The sequence below is a fragment of the Podarcis pityusensis genome (assembly GCF_964106645.2).
Source record: "Podarcis pityusensis genome assembly, chromosome: 5".
In the NCBI taxonomy this organism is placed as follows: domain Eukaryota; kingdom Metazoa; phylum Chordata; class Lepidosauria; order Squamata; family Lacertidae; genus Podarcis; species Podarcis pityusensis.
The window spans coordinates 24,356,803-24,379,195 of record NC_138032.1 but is presented as its reverse complement, the minus strand read 5'-3'; the positions used below and the strand labels follow the sequence as shown (position 1 = coordinate 24,379,195).

Here is a 22,393-nt window from a genome sequence, read left to right as displayed (position 1 = left end):
GCACAAATAATACTGATTTGGTTCAGCATTGCAAATCCAAACACAGATCCACAAAGTGAACTTGAAGAACTCCCAAGTTATCTGTGTATGGTTATGCATACCATCCACCCACAAGTTAATGTGGTTTCTCTATCAAAGTAAAACATAGCACAAACTCAGACCCTCCAATTGTCCATATTTTCCAGGGACATCTCTGATTTACAGAAGTTGGGGCGGTTTCTGATTTGATCCCAGAATGTCCCGCTCTCCCTTAAAAAGGTAAAGGGACCCCTGACCATTAGGTCCAGTCGTGACTGACTCTGGGGTTGTGGCGCTCATCTTGCTTTATTGGCCAAGGGAGCTGGCATACAGCTTCTGGGTCATGTGGCCAGCATGACTAAGCCACATCTGGTGAACCAGAGGAGCACGGAAATGCCATTTACCTTCCCGGTGCAGCGGTACCTATTTATCTACTTGCACTTTGATGTGCTTTCAAACTACTAGGGTGGCAGGAGCAGGGACTGAGCAATGGGAGCTTACCCCGTTGCAGGGATTCGAACCGCCGACCTTCTGATCGGCAAGTCCTAGGCTCTGTGGTTTAACCCACAGCGCCACCTGTGTCCCTTCCACTGTCCCTTAGGACATCCCTATTTTCATTGAAGAAATGTTGGAGTTATCTGACCCCCTGAGCCATCTGAGCAGCCCTGTATAGGAAAGTTTTTTTAATGTTTATGTTTTATTATGTTTTTTTATATGTTGGAACCTGCCCAGAATGGCAACCCAGTCTGATGGGTGAGGTATAAATAGTTTAAAATTATTATTATTATTATTATTATTATTATTATTATTATTATTAGATAGGTTGTCCCTATTTTCATCAGAAAACTGTTGGAGGGTGTGCACATTTACTATGACCTGATACCAAGAAAGACTTCCAGGAACAGCTATCAATGGGAGGGGCCCCCCTCTGATATCATCCTCACTGCCTCCCAATGTAGGCCTTAACCCAGAAGGGGAAATACATCAGTTTATGAATCACAAGAAGTTAGGCATCATCCCCTCACCTGTCATACTGAGTGTCCATCAAAGGGGAAGCTTTTTATTATTTGGAATCGTGCTGCTGTTTGCACAGAGTCCAATGCCCTTTCTGAACATCCTGTTACTCACCCAGGTTTGGCTGTGACATTGCCATGGATCTCTGCGATACAGGGGTGGAAGCGGCTGAAGGATGATGGCTCATGTGGTTCAATGGCTGGGTCATGGTCTTTCGAGGATCTTGCCACGTCGTAATCTTCTCTATATGGCTGCAAAACAGAAACACAGGCATTTTAGGCTGAGAGGAACTGAGGAGATTTCAGTCACAAATATGACCCAGAGCTCCGATTGTCCATCTGTGCACATCAGCCATTCCCCCTAACTTTTGTTAGGTCTTACAACTGTAATATTTATCAGTATCCAAAAAATGCCCATCATCCCTGACCGCTGGTCCTGCTACCTTGGGATGATGGGAGTTGTAGTCCAAAAACAGCTGGAGAGAGACCCAAGTCTGGGACACCCCAGTTTAAACAATATGCCTTTGTACTCTGATTGTTCTTCCCCCACTATCCTTCTCTCGTGTTATCTTCATTTCCCCTAATATTATGTTGGGTTGGTTTGTGTGCCCCCTAATGTAAATGTCTTATGAATAATAATAAGAAAAATAGAAGTCATTCGAATATGAAAAGATATACACTCTGTCAAACAGAGTGTCAAACATATACACTCGAATTACAAGTAATTTGAAGCTTGGTTTCACCTTTACCCTACATTTTCAAACTTTGCAACTCAAGGTCACTTTCACTTTGTACGTCTCACATGCCCTTCCTTCCAGCAACTGACTCACTTCCTCACTTCAAGGTTTCCTTCAATACTAATTCATTCTCCCTTTGTATGACACCATGCAATGTTTGCCTTTCCTGTATTCTTTAGGTTCCCAAGCCGCCCACCCCCTTCCCTCTGATTTTGACTCATTTCAGAATAAAGACTTGAATAATATATTGGGCTGAAAGAGTTCCCTTGTGAAAATAACCTGTGAGTGATTCTTTCATTACAGTCGTACCTTGGATCCCGAACGCCTTGCGAGTCGAACGTTTTGGCTCCCGAACTCCGCAAACCCAGAAGCGAGTGTTCCGGTTTGCGAACGTTCTTTGGAACCCGAATGTCTGATGCAGCTTCTGATTGGCTGCAGGAGCTTCCTGCAGCCAATCGGCAGCCGTGCCTTTGTTTCCAAACATTTTGGAAGTCGAATGGACTTCCGGAACGGATTCTATTCGACTTCCAAGGTACAACTGTATTAGGTAAAGGTAAAGGGACTCCTGACCATTAGGTCCAGTCGTGACCAACTCTGGGGTTGCGGCACTCATCTTGTTTTATTGGCCGAGGGAACCGGCATACAGCTTCTGGGTCATGTAGCCAGCATGACTAAGCCGCTTCTGGCAAACCAGAGCAGCGCATGGAAACGCCGTTTACCTTCCTGCCGGAGCAGTACCTATTTATCTACTTGCACTTTGACGTGCTTTCGAACTGCTAGGTTGGCAGGAGAAGGGACCAAGCAACAGGAGCTCACCCCGTTGCAGGGATTCGAACCGCCAACCTTCTGATCAGCAAGTCCTAGGCTCTGTGGTTTAACCCATAGCGCCACCCACATTATGACCTTAAATGAGAATGCTTCTAGCAGAAATGAGAGTAGGTTAATATCTATTTGACTGCTGGGTAAAGTTTACAAATTTGGCAAAGGATAGGTTCCCAAAGGCATGTTTATGAGAATAATTGCGATGATGCTCTCCATGGTTGCCCATTTGGTCTTAAATTAGCCATGCCCATATTTTTCCCACAAACTATTTCTTAGAATCAGAAATCCAACTGTTAAATCGGAATGCGTATGCATGCACAGACTTTATCATCTAGCTCAGCAATGACTGACTGGCAGAAGCTCTCTTGATTCTTGAGAAGAGATCTTGCTCATATTTAAGTGCTCGCCCCCAAAACTGGGAATGCCAAGGATTGAACCTGGGAGCTCCTTTCCAAAAACCAAATTCTGAAATGAATGGATAAACTGGTAGTTTCAAAATGTAAAGACAAGTTTACACTTAAATTCCATTCATTGAGGGCTGATGCACATACAACAGCTTCCATATTGCAGTGCTTCACCATATTCTTTTGTCATACTAGTTTTAGCCAGTAATTAAGCAGATATAAGTGTACTCTCCTTTCTCCTGCATAAAAAAGATAAAAGCTGCAGGTGGTGACACGCTTGGGATTTTAGGAGAAATTAGGAACGTTACTGAAAACATACAACTTGGCTGCAAGTTGTAAATCACCGAACTCAGTTAGGGAAGCTGTTTAAAATCCAACTTAGCACCTCCATTCAAAACTCAGCTTTCTTCCTGAGGTCCAAAATGTAGCTGAAGCTTTTACCACAAGGGCCGCCAACATGGTGCCCGTGTGCACAATGGTGCCCTTGAGGTCTTCCCATGGTGCCCGCAAAGGATCTAAACGCCCCCGTCCCCCCAAGAAAAGCACATAGAAATTAAGGAGGAAGCTGGAAGAGCAATACTTTTCCTACTTCCTCGTTCAGCTCCTACCTGTTCCCCAAGACTTAGATTAATTCTAGTAGATTTTACTTTCACCCCAATCTCTAGGGGAAAATAATGTGAGTATGCACATACTTTCTCTCTGTTGTTCAGTATGGGGCTGATCTGAGGGGATAAGTGATCAGAGGGTGTGGTGCCTAAAACCCAAATGTGCTGATGGGCCTTAAAAAACGGTGAGCACTGTTTTACTGTTTCACCTGCATATTTGCAATAAGACCTGCTCCAGCTGTTGGTACTTCCAGGAGGCTGTGGAAAAGACTTGCCATCATTGCCCATCCTGCCATTTGAATTTTGCTGCAAATGGAGGAGAAATGTGAGAGCCTATGTCATCTAGCCTGTATGCCAGCTGCATAGCTCCCTCTGAACTGCATTTATGAAACATTCCTTGGCCAGTACCAAAAACTTTATTGTTGCTTAACTTTCATTTTTGCCTTGTATTTATGCAATTTAAGCCTAGATTTTTGTTGTTGTTGTAATACTGGATTTATTCTGTGTTTGCTAAATGGCTGATTTTTGTTATTTTGAATTTACTAACATGCTCTGTGTTTTGTATATACAGTATGTATTTCCAGTGTTCTGATGCATTGAATGTTTGCTGTAGCACAGCTTGTTGTGGGAAAGCGACATACAGTATAAGTAAAATCAATCAATATTTGGGCAAGGTCCAAAATACTAGACCTACCTCCAATAAATGCTAGAGGGAGCAAACACGAAAGCTTACTTTAACAACACTGCCACTTTAAAAGCAGCCATTGTTTTCGGCAATAGCCTCTTCCTGCCCCCACCCCGGGTTGCTGGCATGCTGTAAATGTCACAGCGCCAAGTGATATCTACTCTTTTGGGAAACACATTTGTCACACAGCACTCCCTTGCTGCAGCATTTGCTTTCTTGCTCACCAATTGAGAATGAAAGGAACCGCAGAGCCTGGCGTTTTGTTTTGCTCCTCTTTGCTTTGCCAGCCAATACTCTAACCCTTCATGTAATCTGGACCAAACCCACTGGAAATGCCCCTGTTTTCTGCGAAGGGATTTGAAAGGCTGAGCCCTGCCAGCTGCTTCCTGTCCCTCCTTAGCTACTGGGGGTGGGGGGAATAAGGAAGCAAAACAGCACAAAGTACAGTGGTACCTCGGGTTACAGACACTTCAGGTTACAGACTCCGCTAACCCAGAAATAGTACTTCGGGTTAAGAACTTTGCTTCAGGATGAGAACAGAAATCGTGCTCCGGCGGTGCGGCGGCAGCAGGAGGCCCCATTAGCTAAAGTGGTACCTCAGGTTAAGAACTGTTTCAGGTTAAGAACGGACCTCCAGAACGAATTAAGTTCTTAACCCTAGGTACCACTGTACTGAAGCTGAGGTCACACAGAAAGGAAAAACCAAGAGCGGACCCATGAAACACAGAGATAGATTTCAGGTTGTTGGAATGAGAGATGTTCCAACTTTGACTGTCATGGCTTCCCCCCAAAGACTCCTAGGAACTGTAGATTGTTAAGGCTGTTGAGTGGTTCCTTGACAAAATACAGTTCCTGGGATTCTTTGGGAGAAGCCATGACTGTCTAAGTGGTGGGAGAAGGCTTTAAATGTGTGGTTTGGATGTGACCAACGCCACCCAGTGATCTTCGACGCTGATTGGGGATTTGAACCCTCATCTCCCAGCTTCTTGTCCAACACTCTCTCTCAGGTATATTGGGCTTCTCAGAACTTTAGTTTTCAAACACCCCACCTCGAACACGTAATTGCTGAGCTTCCAGTGGCCTCATGAAAAGTTTGAAAGCATGTAAGAAATGATTCTTGAAGTTTCACATGCACGGGCATCGCTCAATCTCTCCTCACTCGATTAGTCAACAGAGTGACTCATAGTTAAGCACATAAACTGCCTTCACTGAAAAGTCCTGAGAGGTGAAGAAAACTATCTGTAGTGTGATGTTTGTGCCACAATGCCTCTTCCCAACATGAGAGTCATTACCTGGCGTTGCAGTCAATCAATCCATGACCACGCTTGCATCCACAGAGCGCTCACTTCCAACAGATTTGCACAACAGACAGAAACAAGTAACTGGGCATTGCTGCAGAGATTTCCAGATACGATGCAGAGCTCAACTAGAGGGAACAGGGACTCAAATATGCCAAACGATGCAACAGAAGGTATTCGACGCTGCCTGGAAAACTGATCAAAAGGTGCAGGGTGCATAAATCTGAAACTCTGCAGCTGCACAAGAGAGAGAGGAATGTTCTATGCAAACATTAGATGTTCAAACTGCCTGAAGCTAGAAGCCAGGGAGTGCCCTGGATTGCCCTTCTGGTGCCATCCTGGCGAAGGAAAAGCATTTCAACTTCATTCAAGAGCATGGAGGTGGAATCTATTTGGAGGGGCGGCCTCACTCTGAGATACATCTAAATGTGCTCCTAGTTCAAGGAATTCAAGGGAAAGCTGCACTTAGCAAACATGGCTTAACTTCATAAGGTGTGGAAAGCTGCTTATTTATTTTTAAAGACTGGTTTATAATTAGCCCCCAAATTTCAGCTATCCCTGGAAAAAAATGTCTAAGGCTTTTTATAGGCCAAGAAAGCTGAGGCAAGTATGAAAAAAAGGAGAGTCTTTTTATACTTGGATTCAAGAGAGTCATTCACTATCCATGTATCCCGACACGTAGAATAATTGCTCCTTGCTTTCTTTGGCGAAAGTAAGCATTCTATAGACGGTTATAAACAAAATCGGTACATCGGGTAAAACCAACTTCAGTTTGTGAATGTACAGATTTTGACCCAAAATCTGACCATTATCATGCACACACCCTGAGTATTTCTGCCTAGCTGGAATATGTCCTTAAACGCTGAAAATGCTTATTGCTTGCCTGGTTGTGCGAGTGCAAGGTCTACTGTACCAAGCTAAAATTCACATTTGTAGCTCTGGCCACTTTTGCCTCTTATCCCTACAGCCACAGGAATGCGGCCTCTGTTAGCCTGCTCAGAGAGGAATGTGGCCCCGGGGCTGAGAAAGGTCCCCCACCCCTGATTCAAAGTCTGCTGGAACCAGGACATGCCAGTGTCTCTGAAAAAGAGAGGTCACTGAAGCAATACGAAACTGCCACATTATTGATTGAAAAAGAAGGCAAACATTTGTAGGGATTAAATCCTTTAGAGGGGTAAAAACAGGAAGCGGGGAGTACGAACCCAGCATAATTCATGGCAAACTTTAATATTTTGTTAAGAGAGAACAAAATATTCGCATAAGCTTACGGAAAGCTTAAGACAGGTAAATCCTGAAGTTTGGTCGGTGACAGCAATCCGCAAGCATTGTGTCAGCAGCAGGTTAGGCAAACCTGCTCTGCAGGCGTGTCAGGCATCTGTCGCAGTTCCTGGTTGCAAACAGGAACATGTGGTTCTCAAAAAGGGGCTTCTAGGCCAGGTAAGTGAAGGCCAGTACAGTAAGGTCTCAAAACAACAATGACAGGATGCAAGAGTACCTTACTGCAAAGTTATTTACAGCTTCTGACATCCTTAAACTAGAATGCAGATTCTGAAAAACATCCTATTGTCATTTTATTTGTCACAAAAGAATATTCGGCGCTCCCTCTATTAGTGAGTTCATTCATTTATTTATCAAAACATTTCTGTACTACTCTTCATCCTATTTGGATTTCAGGGTAGCATACAAAATAATTTTGCAAACTAAATTGCACTGTAATGTAAATGTAATAATAATAATAATAATACCACCTCAGCAGACCAGGATTTGTAGAAGATTAAAATTCCTGGGTTAAATTAGAAAAATAAAAAATAAAATTTGGCCTGACTCCAAAAAACTTGCACCATACGCAGGCCTCTCCTTGGTAGTGGCGCCCGCCCTGTGGAACCTCCTCCCATCAGATGTCAAGGAAATAACTATCTGACTTTTAGAAGACCTCTGAAGGCAACCCTGTTTAGGGAAGTTTTTAATGTTTTGTGTTTTGTCATGTTTTTAATATTCTGTTGGGAGCCGCCCAGGGTTCCCCAGCTGAGGAAACGCCATCTGTCTAGATGGGTGGGGTATGTATGTATAAATAAATAAATAAATATCATCGTCGTCGTCTTTGGGAAGGACATTCCCTGATGAGGGGGTCACTACTGAAAAGGCCTTGCCTCTTGTACAACTTGTCGCTGATAAAGAAAGAGCCTGAGCAGATCTTAAAGCAGATATTATTACTATTATTATTATTATTATTAATTGAATTTATATACTGCCCTACACCTGGAGATCTCAGGGCAGTTACTGTTGTGCCAACAGGACCAGAACCCAAAGCGGGCTGCTGAAACCCTGACAGTAGGTGTAGTAGACCAATATACTTTAACGGTCCGACTTGGGATAAGGCAGCTCCCTATGTTTCCATGTAACTGGTGATAAAGGGGAGGTGGTGGAGACATGCCAAAACAGACTGAAGAGAATTGAGCATGCTCACTAGCCCTGGAAAGTTGACTTTAGGTTGGAAAATGAAAATGGATAACAGTGAGACACGGGCCGCCTGGCTTGAGCTCTCCTGTTGGGTCAGTCATACTTGTGTATATATTTTGGGAAAGTCAGTGTGTCACATTAGTCCCTAATGCACACTCAGTTGAATGTTCAACATAGCTGGGAGGGGGCCGTGGAGCAACAGCAGCACCCCTCTTTCTCTCCCTCACGCTATGGGGAGAGGCGAAGCTGCCCGGTCCCCCAATGCTTGGCTGAACAGCTGAGGGTTGGATAAGTGAAAGGCTAAATCTCTATCACCTCTCCCTCCCTCCCATAGCCCTTCAACCAAACAGCTACAGTGACAGCTGTAAGGAGGGAAGGGGCAGCAACGATGGCTGACACTGCCTCTTGCCGGATGAGAATTTTTTCTCCGCCCTTCGACTCTGGTTAGTGCAAGTTAAGAGCAAGGGGTCTCCTGGTTGGACCACTTTGCAGAGCGAGCCTGAGAATCAGAATCGAGGCAGTTTGGGGCCAAAGTCTACATTCCCCCGCGGGGTTACGTTTCCTTTCGGAACTTCCCACTCGAAAAGATCGCATGTCCTCTAGCATTTTGTACTAATGACACACACGTGATATTTTAAAAGAGTGACTAGCTTCTAATCCCTCACTTCCACTGCATCCTAGCCAAGAGAGGGAGAAAAAGAAGCAGGGCTGGTGTTTTTTCTCCCCACAACCAGCAGGCAGGCAGCAGCATGAAAAATATTGCCGGTCCTTTTCTACTACTCGCCAGCTGTAATGATCCATCTCTCTGCACCAGTCTCTGTTTCCTGGATTTAATATTATACAGGCTCATGAAACCAGATTGGAATACTTACTCAACACCTAAGCATTAATTGTTTTATAATAATAATAAAAAGAAGCAGAAGAAGAGGAAGAGGAAGAAAGGAAACATAGAGATTTGCAAAAATCTCCTATTTTTGTTTAAGGGGCTATTATAAATGTACATATTGTACACAGTTATCACACGGGGGTTCCTTTATCAAGGCTCTGCCGTGTGTTCCTGGGACAGAAGGGAGAGTGGATTTTGCGGCTGGGCTACATCAAAGGAAGGCTGCTTTAGAGCAAGTGGGAAGTTGATGACTCATCAACTTCAGCAACCCACATGTTTTCACTCATTTACTGCTCTTCACAGGGTGACAGCTTACATTGTCCTGCACAATAACCCCGTCAAACAGCTTCCACCTCTACAGAGCCATTACTAAACATTGGGACATCTGTTTACAGAAAACCATTGCTCAACTGCTTTTGTTGTTCTTGTTGCCTTCTGAAAAAAAAAGAGGTGTTCGTCTCCCCCACTATTTCTCCCTCAGAATCATCAACACAAGCTTTCCTTTCTTCTATGGCAGGGGTGGCCAACTCCCAAGAGACTGCGATCTACTCACAGCATTATAAATTGGAAGTGATCTACCCCCTTTTTTGAGGTTCAGGTCAAAATGTTGAGCTTTTTTCTAAGTTGTTGAGTGATCTACCTGTTGGACATGCCTGTTCTATGGTATTACTATGGTGATGGTTGGCAGGCAATTAAAGGCAACATCTCTGGAGCAGGTAATTGACCTTAAGGCCAAATGCCGTGAGTCAAAGGCCTCAACTCTATCAGACTTTCCAGCACTTGACAGATATATTAGGCAGAGTTGTGAGAAAAGCAAGAGGGAACAAGCTGGGATGAGAGAGGGAAGAAGAGGAGGGATTTTGTGGAACGGCCTTCCCTGGAAAATAGCATTTGGAAACATTTACTTTTCTGCATGCACAAGTCCACGTGAATATCGTTCTCACCCAGTCTCCCATTCTCAAAAAATACTTTTAATGAAACAGCGGCATCAAATGAGGATACATCTGGGGTCTTTCTTTTGGTGGCGCTGTAGTCTAAACCACTAAGCCTCTTGGGCTTGCCGATCAGAAGGTCAGCGGTTCAAATCCCCACGGCGGGGTGAGCTCCCGTTGCTCGGTCCCTGCTCCTGCCAAACTAGCAGTTCAAAAGCACGCCAAAAAGTGCAAATAGATAAATAGGTACTGCTCCAGCAGGAAGGTAAACAGCATTTCCGTGCGCTGCTCTGGTTTCACCAGAAGCGGCTTAGTTGTGCTGGCCACATGACCTGAAAAGACTGTCTATGGACAGACGTCAGCTCCCTCGGCCTGTAAAGCGAGATGAGCGCCACAACCCCAGAGTCGTCTGCGACTAGACTTAACTGTCAGGGGTCCTTTACCTTTTTTACATACCCTTCTGACCCTCTCTTTTCCCTCCAGGACTTTGTGATGAAAGACAAAGATGATGGTGAGGAAAGTGGTATTATCTTGCTTACTGTTGCTCTCAGTTTTGCAAGGCAAGCTCCAGCCTGCTCTGTATACAATGCCCTCCAGCCCTTGTGACCACTCCCTTGACTGAAAGGCATACAAACTCGCTCACCTCAAGTGCTAATCTCTGCCTCTTCACCTGCATATATATCAGTGCCTCACTGGGCAGGAAAATGCAGCAATAGCCCCCCTCCAAGTACCTCAGGAAAAAGACCAGCCCTTTTGCATTTGCAGCTCCACTAGAATTCTATTCGCTGCATTTCTGAAATGCATGTTAAGTGGTTGCTCCTTTTTTTTTTTTTTTTTTGTATTTCATTTTATCAGCACTTCAGAGAAGTATATAGTATCACAGAAGGAAGTGAGACTGGAAATATATGTACATTGTTATTGGGACCAGTTCAGGTTACTTGCAGTGGTGGCATACCCTCCAACATTTCTCCGGTGAAAATAGGGACGTCCTATTCCATAATGATAATTTCACTATTTATATCCCACACATCTTAGTGGGTTGCCCCAACTACTCTGGGTGGCTTCCAACATACATACAGTGGTACCTCTGGTTACGTACTTAATTCCTTCCGGAAGTCTGTTCTTAACCTGAAACCGTTCTTAACCTGAGGTACCACTTTAGCTAATGGGGCCTTCCACTGTTGCCGAGCACCGCCGCGTGATTTCTGTTCTCATCCTGAGGTAAAGTTCTTAACCCGACGTACTACTTCCAGGTTAGCGGAGTCTGTAACCCGGGGTGTTTGTAACCTGAGGTACCACTGTAAAAACACAATAAAACATTAAACATTTTAAAAAAAAAATCCCTGTACAGGATTGCCTTCAGATGGCTCGGGGGTCGGATAACTCCATACCCTCTAACATTTCTCCAATGAAAATGGGGAAATCCTAAGGAAAAGCGGGACATTCCAGGATCAAATCAGAAACCAGGACAACTCCTCTAAATCAGGGACGTCCCTGGAAAATAGGGACACTTGGAGGGACTGTGGTGGAAGGGTGCAGTAGATGACACAGCATAAGGGGCATTGTGGGAAATTTAAATGGTGGCTTGCTGGCCCAGACGTCAGGGCAGGTATCTGGGCCTGTGGGCACTGTCTGGGAGGTGGGGTCCCAGCAACTATCTAAGAGCAGAGATGGGGAACCTGTTGCCCCTCAGATGTTGTTGGGACTACTGTTCCCATCCTCCTTAACCATTGGCCATGCTGGCTGGGGCTGGTGGGACTTGGAGGCAAGCACCATTGGGAGGGTCACATGCTCCTCGCCCCCTGTGTTATATCCCTACATCTACAGTTCCCAGGATTGAGTGGGGAGAGGAAATGAATGTTCCGTGTGTTTAAAGCACTGGTGCAGATATTCCCTGAGAAAACTGGCTTTCCCAAGGCCAGCCAGTGTGCATGTGGATGAACTGGGGGTTCTCCTCTAAAAGCTGAGGAAAGGGCACTAGTGACAATATAGTCAACTGGTAAGACGGCACATCAGCCCTTTGAGAACAGATTAAAAAATTGCCAGAAAGACCAAGATCTATAGGATCCTAAGGCTACTCATCCCAGAATATTGCTGCGCCTTATACCACACAGTTAAACTTATTTAACGAAGCTACGAACATGAGTTTGACCAAACTGCGGGAGGCAGTGGAAGACAGGAGTGCCTGGCGTGCTCTGGTCCATGGGGTCACAAAGAGTCGGACATGACTAAACGACTAAACAACAACAAAACTTATTTATTACCACATTTAAGGGGCCTTTGACACAGCAGAACCAGCAATTCCTCTAAGACAGGCAAATAGCTTTCATGGTCTGTATCTGTATTGGAACTGTTTTTCAGATGTTTTTATTGTTTTATTGTTTGGTTTTTTGCTATCCTGGGCTCGTTTGGGAGGAAGGTTAGGATAGAAACTATACTACTACTAATAATAATCATCATCATCATACAAATTTGCTGCCTGCTGCTATGAATACATAACCTCGATTCATTCATTACAAAAGCGCTGTTGGCTATAGAATGGGATGGTTGGTGTGGAAATAAAAATCCACCAAGGAAGTGGAAATAATAGAATTTTCTGCATTTCATTTAATCCGATCAGGGAAAGCATTCTGAGCCAATTTCACAATCGTACCCTTTTTGACAGCTGCTGAAACCAGCATAAGGCTCAAGTGGGTGGGGGCTTCCACTTTGGCTCAGAACGCTCCCCCGGACCGGATCAAATTCAGCCTATCACTCTTCAGAACAGTCCCTGCTTCTCCAGCATTTTGCAGGGACATTTTATATCCTACACCTGTCTCTTTAAATCCACAGACTCTGGTCGGCACATCCATTATTGTCGTCATCGTCTTAATCCAGGCAGGGCCAAGACTGTCTTATGTTCGTTTGAAAATATTTGTATTGTAAAAGTAGCTCTGTAATGATGGCGGTGGCGCACATCCAAGAATTATCAAGTTTTCCCGGGTATCAAGATCTGCTTCTTTCTTACCCGTGATCGAAAAACACAGTTCATTAGGCACGCAAGCTGATGGGAAAGCCTTCTGTGAAGGTGCCGCTGAAATAAACAGGGATGATGGAGGTGCACAGCCCATGCAAGAGCTGCAATTGTCCATAAACGAACACAAAGAGGAAACATCCATGTTTTCTCCTATGTGAACTGGTCCAGCTCTCATTTGCATCCAACACCCTCCTCTGGGTGCTGCTGCCTTCAGAGATTAGGCAGCTGGCAACAGAGGAGAGAGAGTCTTTCAGTGGCAATGCCTTGCTTCTGAAATGGCCTTGCCAAACAAACATGGGAGATGCCAAGACTAGCAACATTTAGATGTCAAGTCGTGACTCTTTTGCTCTCTGGGGATTTTAATCGTTAGGGACGATGACTCGCTTCGTAAATGAGTTTTTACTATTTTGATTGGCTGCTTAATTGCTCATTGACTGTTGCTTCTGTTTGTGTTTGGTTGGTTGGTTGTGCTATGTTTTATAGCTATTTATGTAAAACAATTTTTTTCTGACACGGATTTTTATTGCTTTCGCTTCCTGTGTGAGCTGCTTCACGGACTGGAAAATGGGACAGTGGCAAATAACAGGGGTTGTGTAGGCGAATTCCGCTGGTGAACTTCCACCAGCAAGTCACAGCTTCTATTCTTGTCCTGATTCTCATGAGTGCTCGTGTGCTATTTCAATCGGGCCAGAGCGCTTGAGTTTTGGTAAAGTGACGATTTTGAATGCAATATGGAACAAAGAATATAAGGGGCCTGGAGAGGTCCAGGTTTCAGGTATGTTTGATATGGACAACTAAGAACAAAACGAATGAAGTCAACACATCTTGGTTTGAACATTTCCAAATCAGAGTATGCATTTAAGAGAAAATACTTGCTTAAAGCTGAAATCCTAAAGCTGGCCAAGGGGCAGCTGGGTGGGTGGGGGGGCTTAGGAAGAGGGCCATTCTGTGGACAGAAAGGAGAGGACTGGGAAAGCGCCATGTGTAGAGATATATTGCCTGTCGCTGGCAATAGGTCTTGGAAGATGATGTGTTAGGGTGAGTCATAGAAGACTTTGGGTCCACTGGGAAATTGGCCAGAGTGAGTTGGGAAGACTTGGGAAGTGGGGGCTCTTCTGCCACACCCACCAGTCCTACAAAACCTTGGCATTGCTTGGTAAGTAATGTGACAACAGGATGGTGTAATTGTCATATCTTTGATCTAGGCCCTGGGAGGCCAGGGTTCAAATCCTACTCTGGCCATGAAGCTTACAGAGCGACCTTAGGCCAGGCACCATCACTCAGCACAACTTACTTCACAGGGTTATTGTGAAGAGAGAGAAAACAGGGAGAGGGAGAAGCATTTATGCCACCCTGATCTCCTTGGGGGAAAGGTGCAATATAAAATAAGATAAAAATAATTTCCAAAACAGGAAGAAAGATTTGTTATGAAGGCTGGCTTGGCCTTACCATTATGTCCAGCAAAAGAATGCTAATGACTTCTTTAATGGCTCAAGAGCTTGCCCCCCACAACCAGTAAAAAACAAAACAAAAAACAGCTAATGGTTGAGGTGTACGAAGAATGCATGGAATGTGAGAGCCATTTTGAAGAAGGCTCTCATTCCCTCACTTCTTCCCTTCCCCTCTCATCTCACAGGAGCTGGGTGGTTGGGCTTGTCTGGTCTTACAAACCTATTAGAGTTCTTTGGGAATATCAACAAGCACGCATATATATATATATATATATATATATATATATATATCTGGTTGCAGTATTAGAAACAAAGATGTAAAAGCCAAATGGCACCTTAAACCTAGGTTACAGTCGCCACAATCGTACGTCTAGCCACGTTTTTTTACATGATTACAAAGCAAATGAAGACAAGAGGGGAGGGGATGTAGCTGAAGATGGGATAAACGCTGTGCACAAAAGACAAGTTTAAAAAAACAAAAACCAAAGACGAAATCAAATGGAAACGCAGTCTAGAAGAGATGTGGCTGCAGTTTCATTCTAGCCAAAGTAAAAAAAAACACCCCAAACCTCTTTTACTCAATTAGAGAGGATAGTTTGCCAAAACCTGTAACTTTATAAATTTGTCAACAACTTTGCATAGAGAATTTATTTGGTTGTTTTTGCAATTTGTGGTATTTGGAGGGTTGTAATCATAGGCCTTCAAACTGCTCACACACATTTAACTATCATCTAATAGTTATATCCAACCAAGTCATTCCATTTGCACAAGGACTTTCACTTGTGCAATGAAATTGCTCTCCCTTTCCTCCTCCTTATGTGCGCCCCCCCAAATCTATTCTGGGGGTTCCCACAACCCCCAAGAGCTGATCTGGGGGTGTATGGAAATAAAATGAAATGAAATTAAAGGGAAGGCAAGGTCCATCATACAATCAAGAGTCCTTGCACTAATGGAACCACTTCATTAGATACAATCTTAGGAATCTCTTCATGCAACCGCATAGAATCATGAAATCTTAAGAGCTGGGGTCATCTAGTCCAACCCCCTACAATGCAGGAATCTCAGCTAAAGCATCTGTGAGATAGCTACCCAACCTCAGCTTAAAAACCACCAAGGACTAGAGTCCACAACCTCCAGAGCGAGACGGTTCCACTGTCAAATAACCTTCGACAGTGAGACCTCAATTCCAGTCTCACATCCCTATGAATTCCTGGTCACAGAGGAACACCGGTTTGCCCTTCTGTACATGCCTGAAGCTTCCTTGCCCCTTAAAGGAGCTGTCTGATTATGTCTGTCCTTAACACATGATCACAAAATACTTGTCGGCCCCAGACAGGGTGTTATAGCAGACAGAGGACCGAGTTCAAATCCCTGCCCATCCTTAAAGCTTGCTGTGGTCACCACATCAGACTAATCCGTGGCTGCTTTGAGTTCTTTGGAGGAAGGTCAAGATAACAAATGTGATAATAAATACACACACACCAACGCTAACTACCTTCTCATGGTTCATAGTCACAGCTGCGGCAAAGCACTGTGGGTGGCTTGACTCAATACCGCGGAACAACTGATGGGAAACCAAGTCCCAAGCATTGAAGAAAAGAAGACAGCTGCTAGTTCTTATTATTTGCTAACTTTAGCCAGCTATTCATCTCCTGGTAACACATCACTCACAGTTAGGAGTGCAAGCTAGAACTTCCCAAAATAACAGTGCAATCCTATATGTGTCTACTCTGAATTAAGTCCCGTTCAGCTTTGTGAGCCTTACTCCCAAGTAAGCGGGTAAAGGATTTCAGGCAAAGACAAATGCTGTGGGGATGTGGCGTCCGTTATATAGAGTTTGATTAAATGATTGCGTTCTGTGACAGGTTCTGCCCTTTATGCTTTTAGGAATTTGATCGTGAGCCGGTTGACTATATGGCCTTCCAAACAAGGGCCATCTGTCGAAATTATTCACATAGATAAATGGAAGAAAACTCAAAAGGAGCAGGAAAGACTATTTATGTATGCAACCATGGCTGTACAGATGTTACTGGCCCAGAGATGAGAAGAAGATAAAGTTCCTACTGGAGAAGAACAGCAGATTAATTTAATGGACTAAGCTAAAATGACAAAAATGACCGGAAGAGTCAGAAATCAGGAAAACCAAAATTTTAATAAGGAATGGGGAAAATTTATAACTTAAAGACCACTGTAAACACTTGAAATCATTAGTAGGATTGGAATAGAACTTGTAGTTTGATTTTGGACATAATGGAAGAAGTAAAGGGTTTGGATAATCATAAAATATGCAGGAGGAACTGATTAATAATAGGACCCACATAGGAGAGGATGGAAGTCTAGGAGATTCCTTCGAATCTCGTTTTTGTGATTTATGCTTGAGATACCTCTGTAAAATTTGAAGCTGAAAAATCAAATAAAAATATTTTTTAAGAAAAGAAAACTCAAAGCAATTTAAAAGGAAAATATAACTGTATTTTACTGAAATTCGTTGCTCCGTATGAGGCATATTTAAGCAGAATAGAGAAAGGTGCCTGAGGAGAAACAATTTAACTTTTGGTATTTTCTGTCAGGAGCTGGTTGGACACAGAGGAACAGTTAGAGGAACCAGCCAGGGAACCCCCAAGGAAAGAAGGCTTAAAGCCAGGGGATTGGGGGTGGGATGACTGTGAGTGGCCACAGGAAGGAGAGGAGGTGTCAGAAGCTGAAGAGGTAACAGGGCTCAGTGAGAAGGGAAAGTCTGTTGCAGAGAGAAATCCAGAAGCAGAAGCAGGAGAGGGCAATGAGGGAGGCCAAGAGGCAGGGATGGGTAAGGCTGGTGAACAAATGCAGGTGTCTCCCCCTTCTGCTGTGATAAGCTCTCCTCTCCCCTGGTCTCCCAGAACCAGGAGAGGCAGGAAATGGGAGGAGAAAATACAGGCATGCTGGTGTAGTCTCCAATTGCTTGGGGGGAAATCCTGGAGAAGAGACATAGGCAACTGTGGGGAGATGGGGACCTCTAGTCTCAGCAACTGCTTCACAGGGGCAACATGGAAATGAGTTGCTGTGCTCATCTGGCCTCACGCTCCTGTCTGCACCCCGTTTTGCTAATAAAGAGTTAACTACAACTCACTCAGAGCGATTTGCTGCTGCTGGCTCCTGCCATCTTCGCACTCTGAACTTCAGAGCCCCTTTTGTGTCACAAGCTGCTGGGCCTATTTAACCTACTGTGTCACAAGTCCAATTTCTCACTCAATTAACTGTCATGACAAGTTCTTATTCTGAAGTGGAACATTACTGAATTGCTTCAGCATCTATTCTCCTACACAGACTACTAATTAAAACCATTGCTTTTCCAAAAGAAATGCTCTTTTCCTGAGCTAATTTTAAGTGCATCTGCAATTATGAACTTTTAAAGAATGCCTCAGTAATTTACTGGTTTCATTGTTGGTCAATGCTGTGGACTTAAAAACATTAAACTAGTTATACAAATGGAAACAAAACATTCTTTGAGTTCTATTGACAACTTAACCTTTAAAGTTTGGATGAAATCCCAATTTTTCAGAGAAGAGGAGGAAAAGGGTATTGAATGACACTATATAGCATTCTAGCAGGGGGGTTAAAAGTTAAATGCTCACAGCACATAAGTTTAATACATTTCTTTGGCACACTGCTTTTTGTGTAATACATGATGAATGTAGCTTTATTACCATCATTAGAGCTGTCACTTGATTGATTAATCAATTAAAACTCATATAATTAATCCACACACATTATATAAACAAAACAAAACAAAAATCCATCTTGTGTACTCAAGTGTTCAGCGGCCTCTGTTATTTCTTTATCTGGTTTCAGCTGTCCTTAGATCATTCCACTATTTATTGAAAAATATTATCAAAAGTATATTTGCAGGTCACTATGAGCCTTTTTCAAACAGTAAATAAAATAATAATTTGCATGTGAACAAAACAGCTGTTCTGAGGTAAAGGGAACCTCCTCTCTTTTGTCTTTATAGTATGCATTCACATCTCACAGCAAGAACCAGATTAAAAGATGGACCAATTGTCTGAAACTGACAAAGTACATGGCATACCCCCCCCCCAAAGAATCCCAGAAACTGTAATTTGATAATTGTAGCTGTGTGATAGGTAAACTACATTTCCCAGGATTCGGGGGGGGGGGGGGGAGTCATATGCTTTATATGTATGGTGCACACAAAGCCTTGATATAAGCCTTCTTATGTTCCTGCTGCACATGAGAGAATCAGTAACACCTCTTTTTTTTTGTAACGACAGTGGTACCTTGGTTGTCGAACGTCTCAGTTGACAAACATTTCGATTTTGAACGGCGTAAACCCGGAAGTAAATGCTTTGGTTTTCAAACACACCTCGGAAGTCGAACATGCCACATGGCTTCCTCTGAGTGCAAGATCCTGAGGCCTGGCTGTCGGCTACAGTGGAACCTCGGTTTATGAGTGTTTTGGGAGCTGGGCATTTTGGTTTTCGAACTCCAAAAACCCGGAAGTAATTTCTTCCGTTTTTGAACACGCCTCGAAAGTTGAACGGCTTCCGAGGTGCATTTCTCCATTTTTTCAATGGATTTTGCCGACCGCCCATTGCGCCTTGGTTGTCGAACGTTTCAGAAGTCGAACGGTCTTCCGGAACGGATTACATTCGACAACCAAGGTTCCACTGTAGTTGCCGACCAGCCCTTCATGGCCTTGTGGTTGCCTGTCTAAAAACCAATGAACGATCCCCAGAGGTTGCCAACTGTTTGGGGCCTGTGTGCACATTTGGATTTTTTGACCACCTCCCCCTCTCCTGGCACACAGTCCAACAACAAAAAAGTGCACCCACACCTTTCAGTTTTTCAAAAGACCAGTGTGAAAAGTCAGATCTAGTAATTAATCTGAGCCTTAAAAATCACAGAGCTGGAAATGGGAAAGACCGTCACTCTTCCAATTTCCTCCTCCAACTCTGTGTACTGTTTGGGGGGGGCGGCATGGGCATAGCCAAGGGGGGCAGTGGAGGCAGATGCCCCCCCCATCAAGTAAAACAATAGAAATACTTAACGAACTGACCAATCACGTCAAATCTGCCCCCTAACAAAAGTCCTGTCCCCCGCACAAAGTCCTGCCCCCCCCCAACAAAACTCCTGGCTACGCCCATGGGGGGGAAGGTAACCCCCCCTCACCACCTCCTGACTAAGGGTGCAGTGAGTCAGAAAGGGTTGTGGGTGGGCCCACTGCACCTAAAGGTTGATGACCCCATGTAGACATTAACACAATCCTATGTTTACCAAATTCAGACTTCCGAATTTGCAGTACAGTGGTACCTCTGGATGTGAACGGGATCCGTTCCAGAGCCCTGTTCGCATCCTGAGTAGAACGCAACCTGCACCTGCGCGTCTGCGGGTCGCAATTCACCGCTTCTGCGCATGCATGTGACGTTATTTTGAGCGTCTGCACATGCACGAGCGGCGAAACCCTGAAGTAACCCGTTCCGTTACTTCCGGGTTGCCACAGAACGCAACCTGAAAACGCTCAACCTGAAGCGTATTTAACCCGAGGTATGACTGTACAGTGCTACCTCGGGTTACAAACACCTCGGGTTACAGACTCCGCTAACCCAGAGGTAGTACCTCGGGTTGAGAACTTTACCTCAGGATGAGAACAGAAATCATGCGTTGGCAGCGGGAGGCCCCATTAGCTAAAGTGGTACCTCAGGTTAAGAACGGTTTCAGGTTAAGAACGGACCTCCAGAATGAATTAAGTTCGTACCCAGAGGTACCACTGTATTTTTCGATTACGCCTGCAAAACGAAGGTTTGGAAGGGAGGCATGACCTGCAAAAGTCTGTTTAAAGCTCCATCCTGAGGGTACATTTATCTTCACTTTGTTAGGAAAGCCACAGAGAAGGCTTGCTATACAACTTGTGAAGCAGCACCAAGCTCATGGCTGGTGGCAGCAACTTTCCTCTCCGGGCAGCTGCCATGGTCCTCTTGCCCTTTTTAACTATGTGGGCTTTGGAGGAGGCTGCTTTTGTCAAGCCTTTGACAATACGTGACTTTGTTACTTGGATCACAGGCTGCGCAGGCCTGGTCAGAGAGGGGCAATGATGAAACAAACTCCGGAGGATTCCACAATGCCGTTTCTGCAAGAAGGCTGCAGAGCGCTGCTCAGACTTTCCTGTGACAAAATCCTCCTTTCCTCCCCATTCTACTCAGATTTTCCAAATGCCAACACAATGGGCTTTCAGGAATTCCATTTCTTTAACAAACAGTTTTGCTTCCTTAGATGATCAGTGCAATTGCTCCAGAGCCGTAGCAGCTGTGCAAAACAGGTACTAACCAGAGCTCCGTTTTTGCCAGCAAGTCCTTCTCATGCAGCTCCAGATTTCAGGATAATTAACTGAGAAAATGTGGGGCAAGGAGAAGGGGAGAGACCGCACTTCTACTCTGGATTGCTCTGAACTAGAAAAGCATTTTTCATGAGCTCTAACCGTGGTGTCAGCAAGAGAGTTAGGCATTTAAAAAAACTGAGCTGCAAAGCGTGCCTCCTTCCCCGACAAAATATATATTTTGCAACATGTTGACCTTTAGCAATTTGCACAGCAGTATTTAAACCAAGAGTGGGGAGCCTCTTTTCTATGAAGATCCATGGCAAGGGTGGGAAACCTTTTTTTCCGTCTGAGATCCACATTCCCTTCTGAGCTAGGTCACATGCCAGAGGGGCTGGGCAGAGGCAAAAGCAGATGGAGCAACTGAAGTAGTTTTTTTTAGCTTTGAACAGTTTACGCTCTCTGTCTTCCATCAGGGCAAGCGAAAGGTATTATCTGAGTCCAAGGAGGCTGTGAGAAAAGCAATGACAAACCTAGACAGCATCTTAAAAAGCAGAGACATCAGCTTGCCAACAAAGGTCTGTATAGTAAAAGCTATGGTTTTCCCAGTTGTGATGTATGGAAGTGAGAGCTGGACCATAAAGAAGGCTGATCGCCGAAGAATTGATGCTTTTGAATTATGGTGCTGGAGGAGACTCTTGAGAGTCCCATGGACTGCAAGAAGATCAAACCTATCCATTCTTAAGGAGCCCTGAGTGCTCACTGGAAGGACAGATCCTGAAGGTGAGGCTCCAATACTTTGGCCACCTCATGAGAAGAGAAGACTCCCTGGAAAAGACCCTGATGTTGGGCAAGATGAGAAGGAGACAAGGAGAAGGGGAGGACAGAGGACGAGATGGTTGGACAGTGTTCTCGAAGCTACCAGCATGAGTTTGACCAAACTGCGGGAGGCAGTGGAAGACAGGAGTGCCTGGCGTGCTCTGGTCCATGGGGTCACAAAGAGTCGGACACGACTAAACGACTAAACAACAACAACAAAAGGAGGCTGTGAAACAGAGCCCATGAAGAAGGGCATAGCCTGGGGAAAGGGTGTGGGACTGGCATGGTATAGGGAGCGTCTCGAGAGTCAGATTGGGGGCCAGTGTGGTGTAGTGGTTAAGAGCGGTAGTCTCGTAATCTGGGGAACCGGGTTTGAGTCTCCACTCCTCCACATGCAGCTGCTGGGTGACCTTGGGCCAGTCACACTTCTTTGAAGTCTCTCAGCCCCACTCACCTCACAGAGTGTTTGTTGTGGGGGAGGAAGGGAAAGGAGATTGTGAGCCGCTTTGAGACTCCTTAAAGGGAGTGAAAGGCGGGATATCAAATCCAAACTCTTCTTCTTCTTCTTCTTTGTACCGGCAGGTAAAGGAAGTGCACACCTGGCACATCCAGGTTGGGAATGGAGAAGCTGGAACTGCTCAGCCTGGGAAATGGAAACAGAGATGGGGTTGGCTCCAAAGTCTACCCTACAAGCTGGCAAAGTGAGAGGACCTGGCTGAGGGCTGCAGTTGCTAAGGAGGTGGCTGAGTTGGCAGAAGCAGCCCAGGCAACCAGTTTTTGCAAGGGGTAATGGGTCTAGTTCCCCATAGAAGAGCTGTGATGGCAGCTAGCGAAGAAGGGTGCAAAGTAGCCCTAGGCTTTTCCTTGCATTACACATCTGCCTTCCCTGGCGATAAACTGATTGATTCCCATGTGGGGTGGGGTTGGGGGGGGA

General features: G+C 44.7%; 1 protein-coding gene across 1 annotated transcript in view; it reads right to left on the bottom strand.

The window, feature by feature from the left end:
* The window catches only part of WWTR1 (WW domain containing transcription regulator 1), a 93,591-nt gene that overhangs the window by 36,329 nt on the left and 34,869 nt on the right, over positions 1-22,393 (bottom strand). Inside the window, exon 2 of the mRNA XM_081008218.1 lies at positions 1,147-1,283. Coding sequence (XP_080864344.1) covers positions 1,147-1,283 — 137 coding nt within the window. The remainder of the gene's footprint in view (positions 1-1,146; positions 1,284-22,393) is intronic.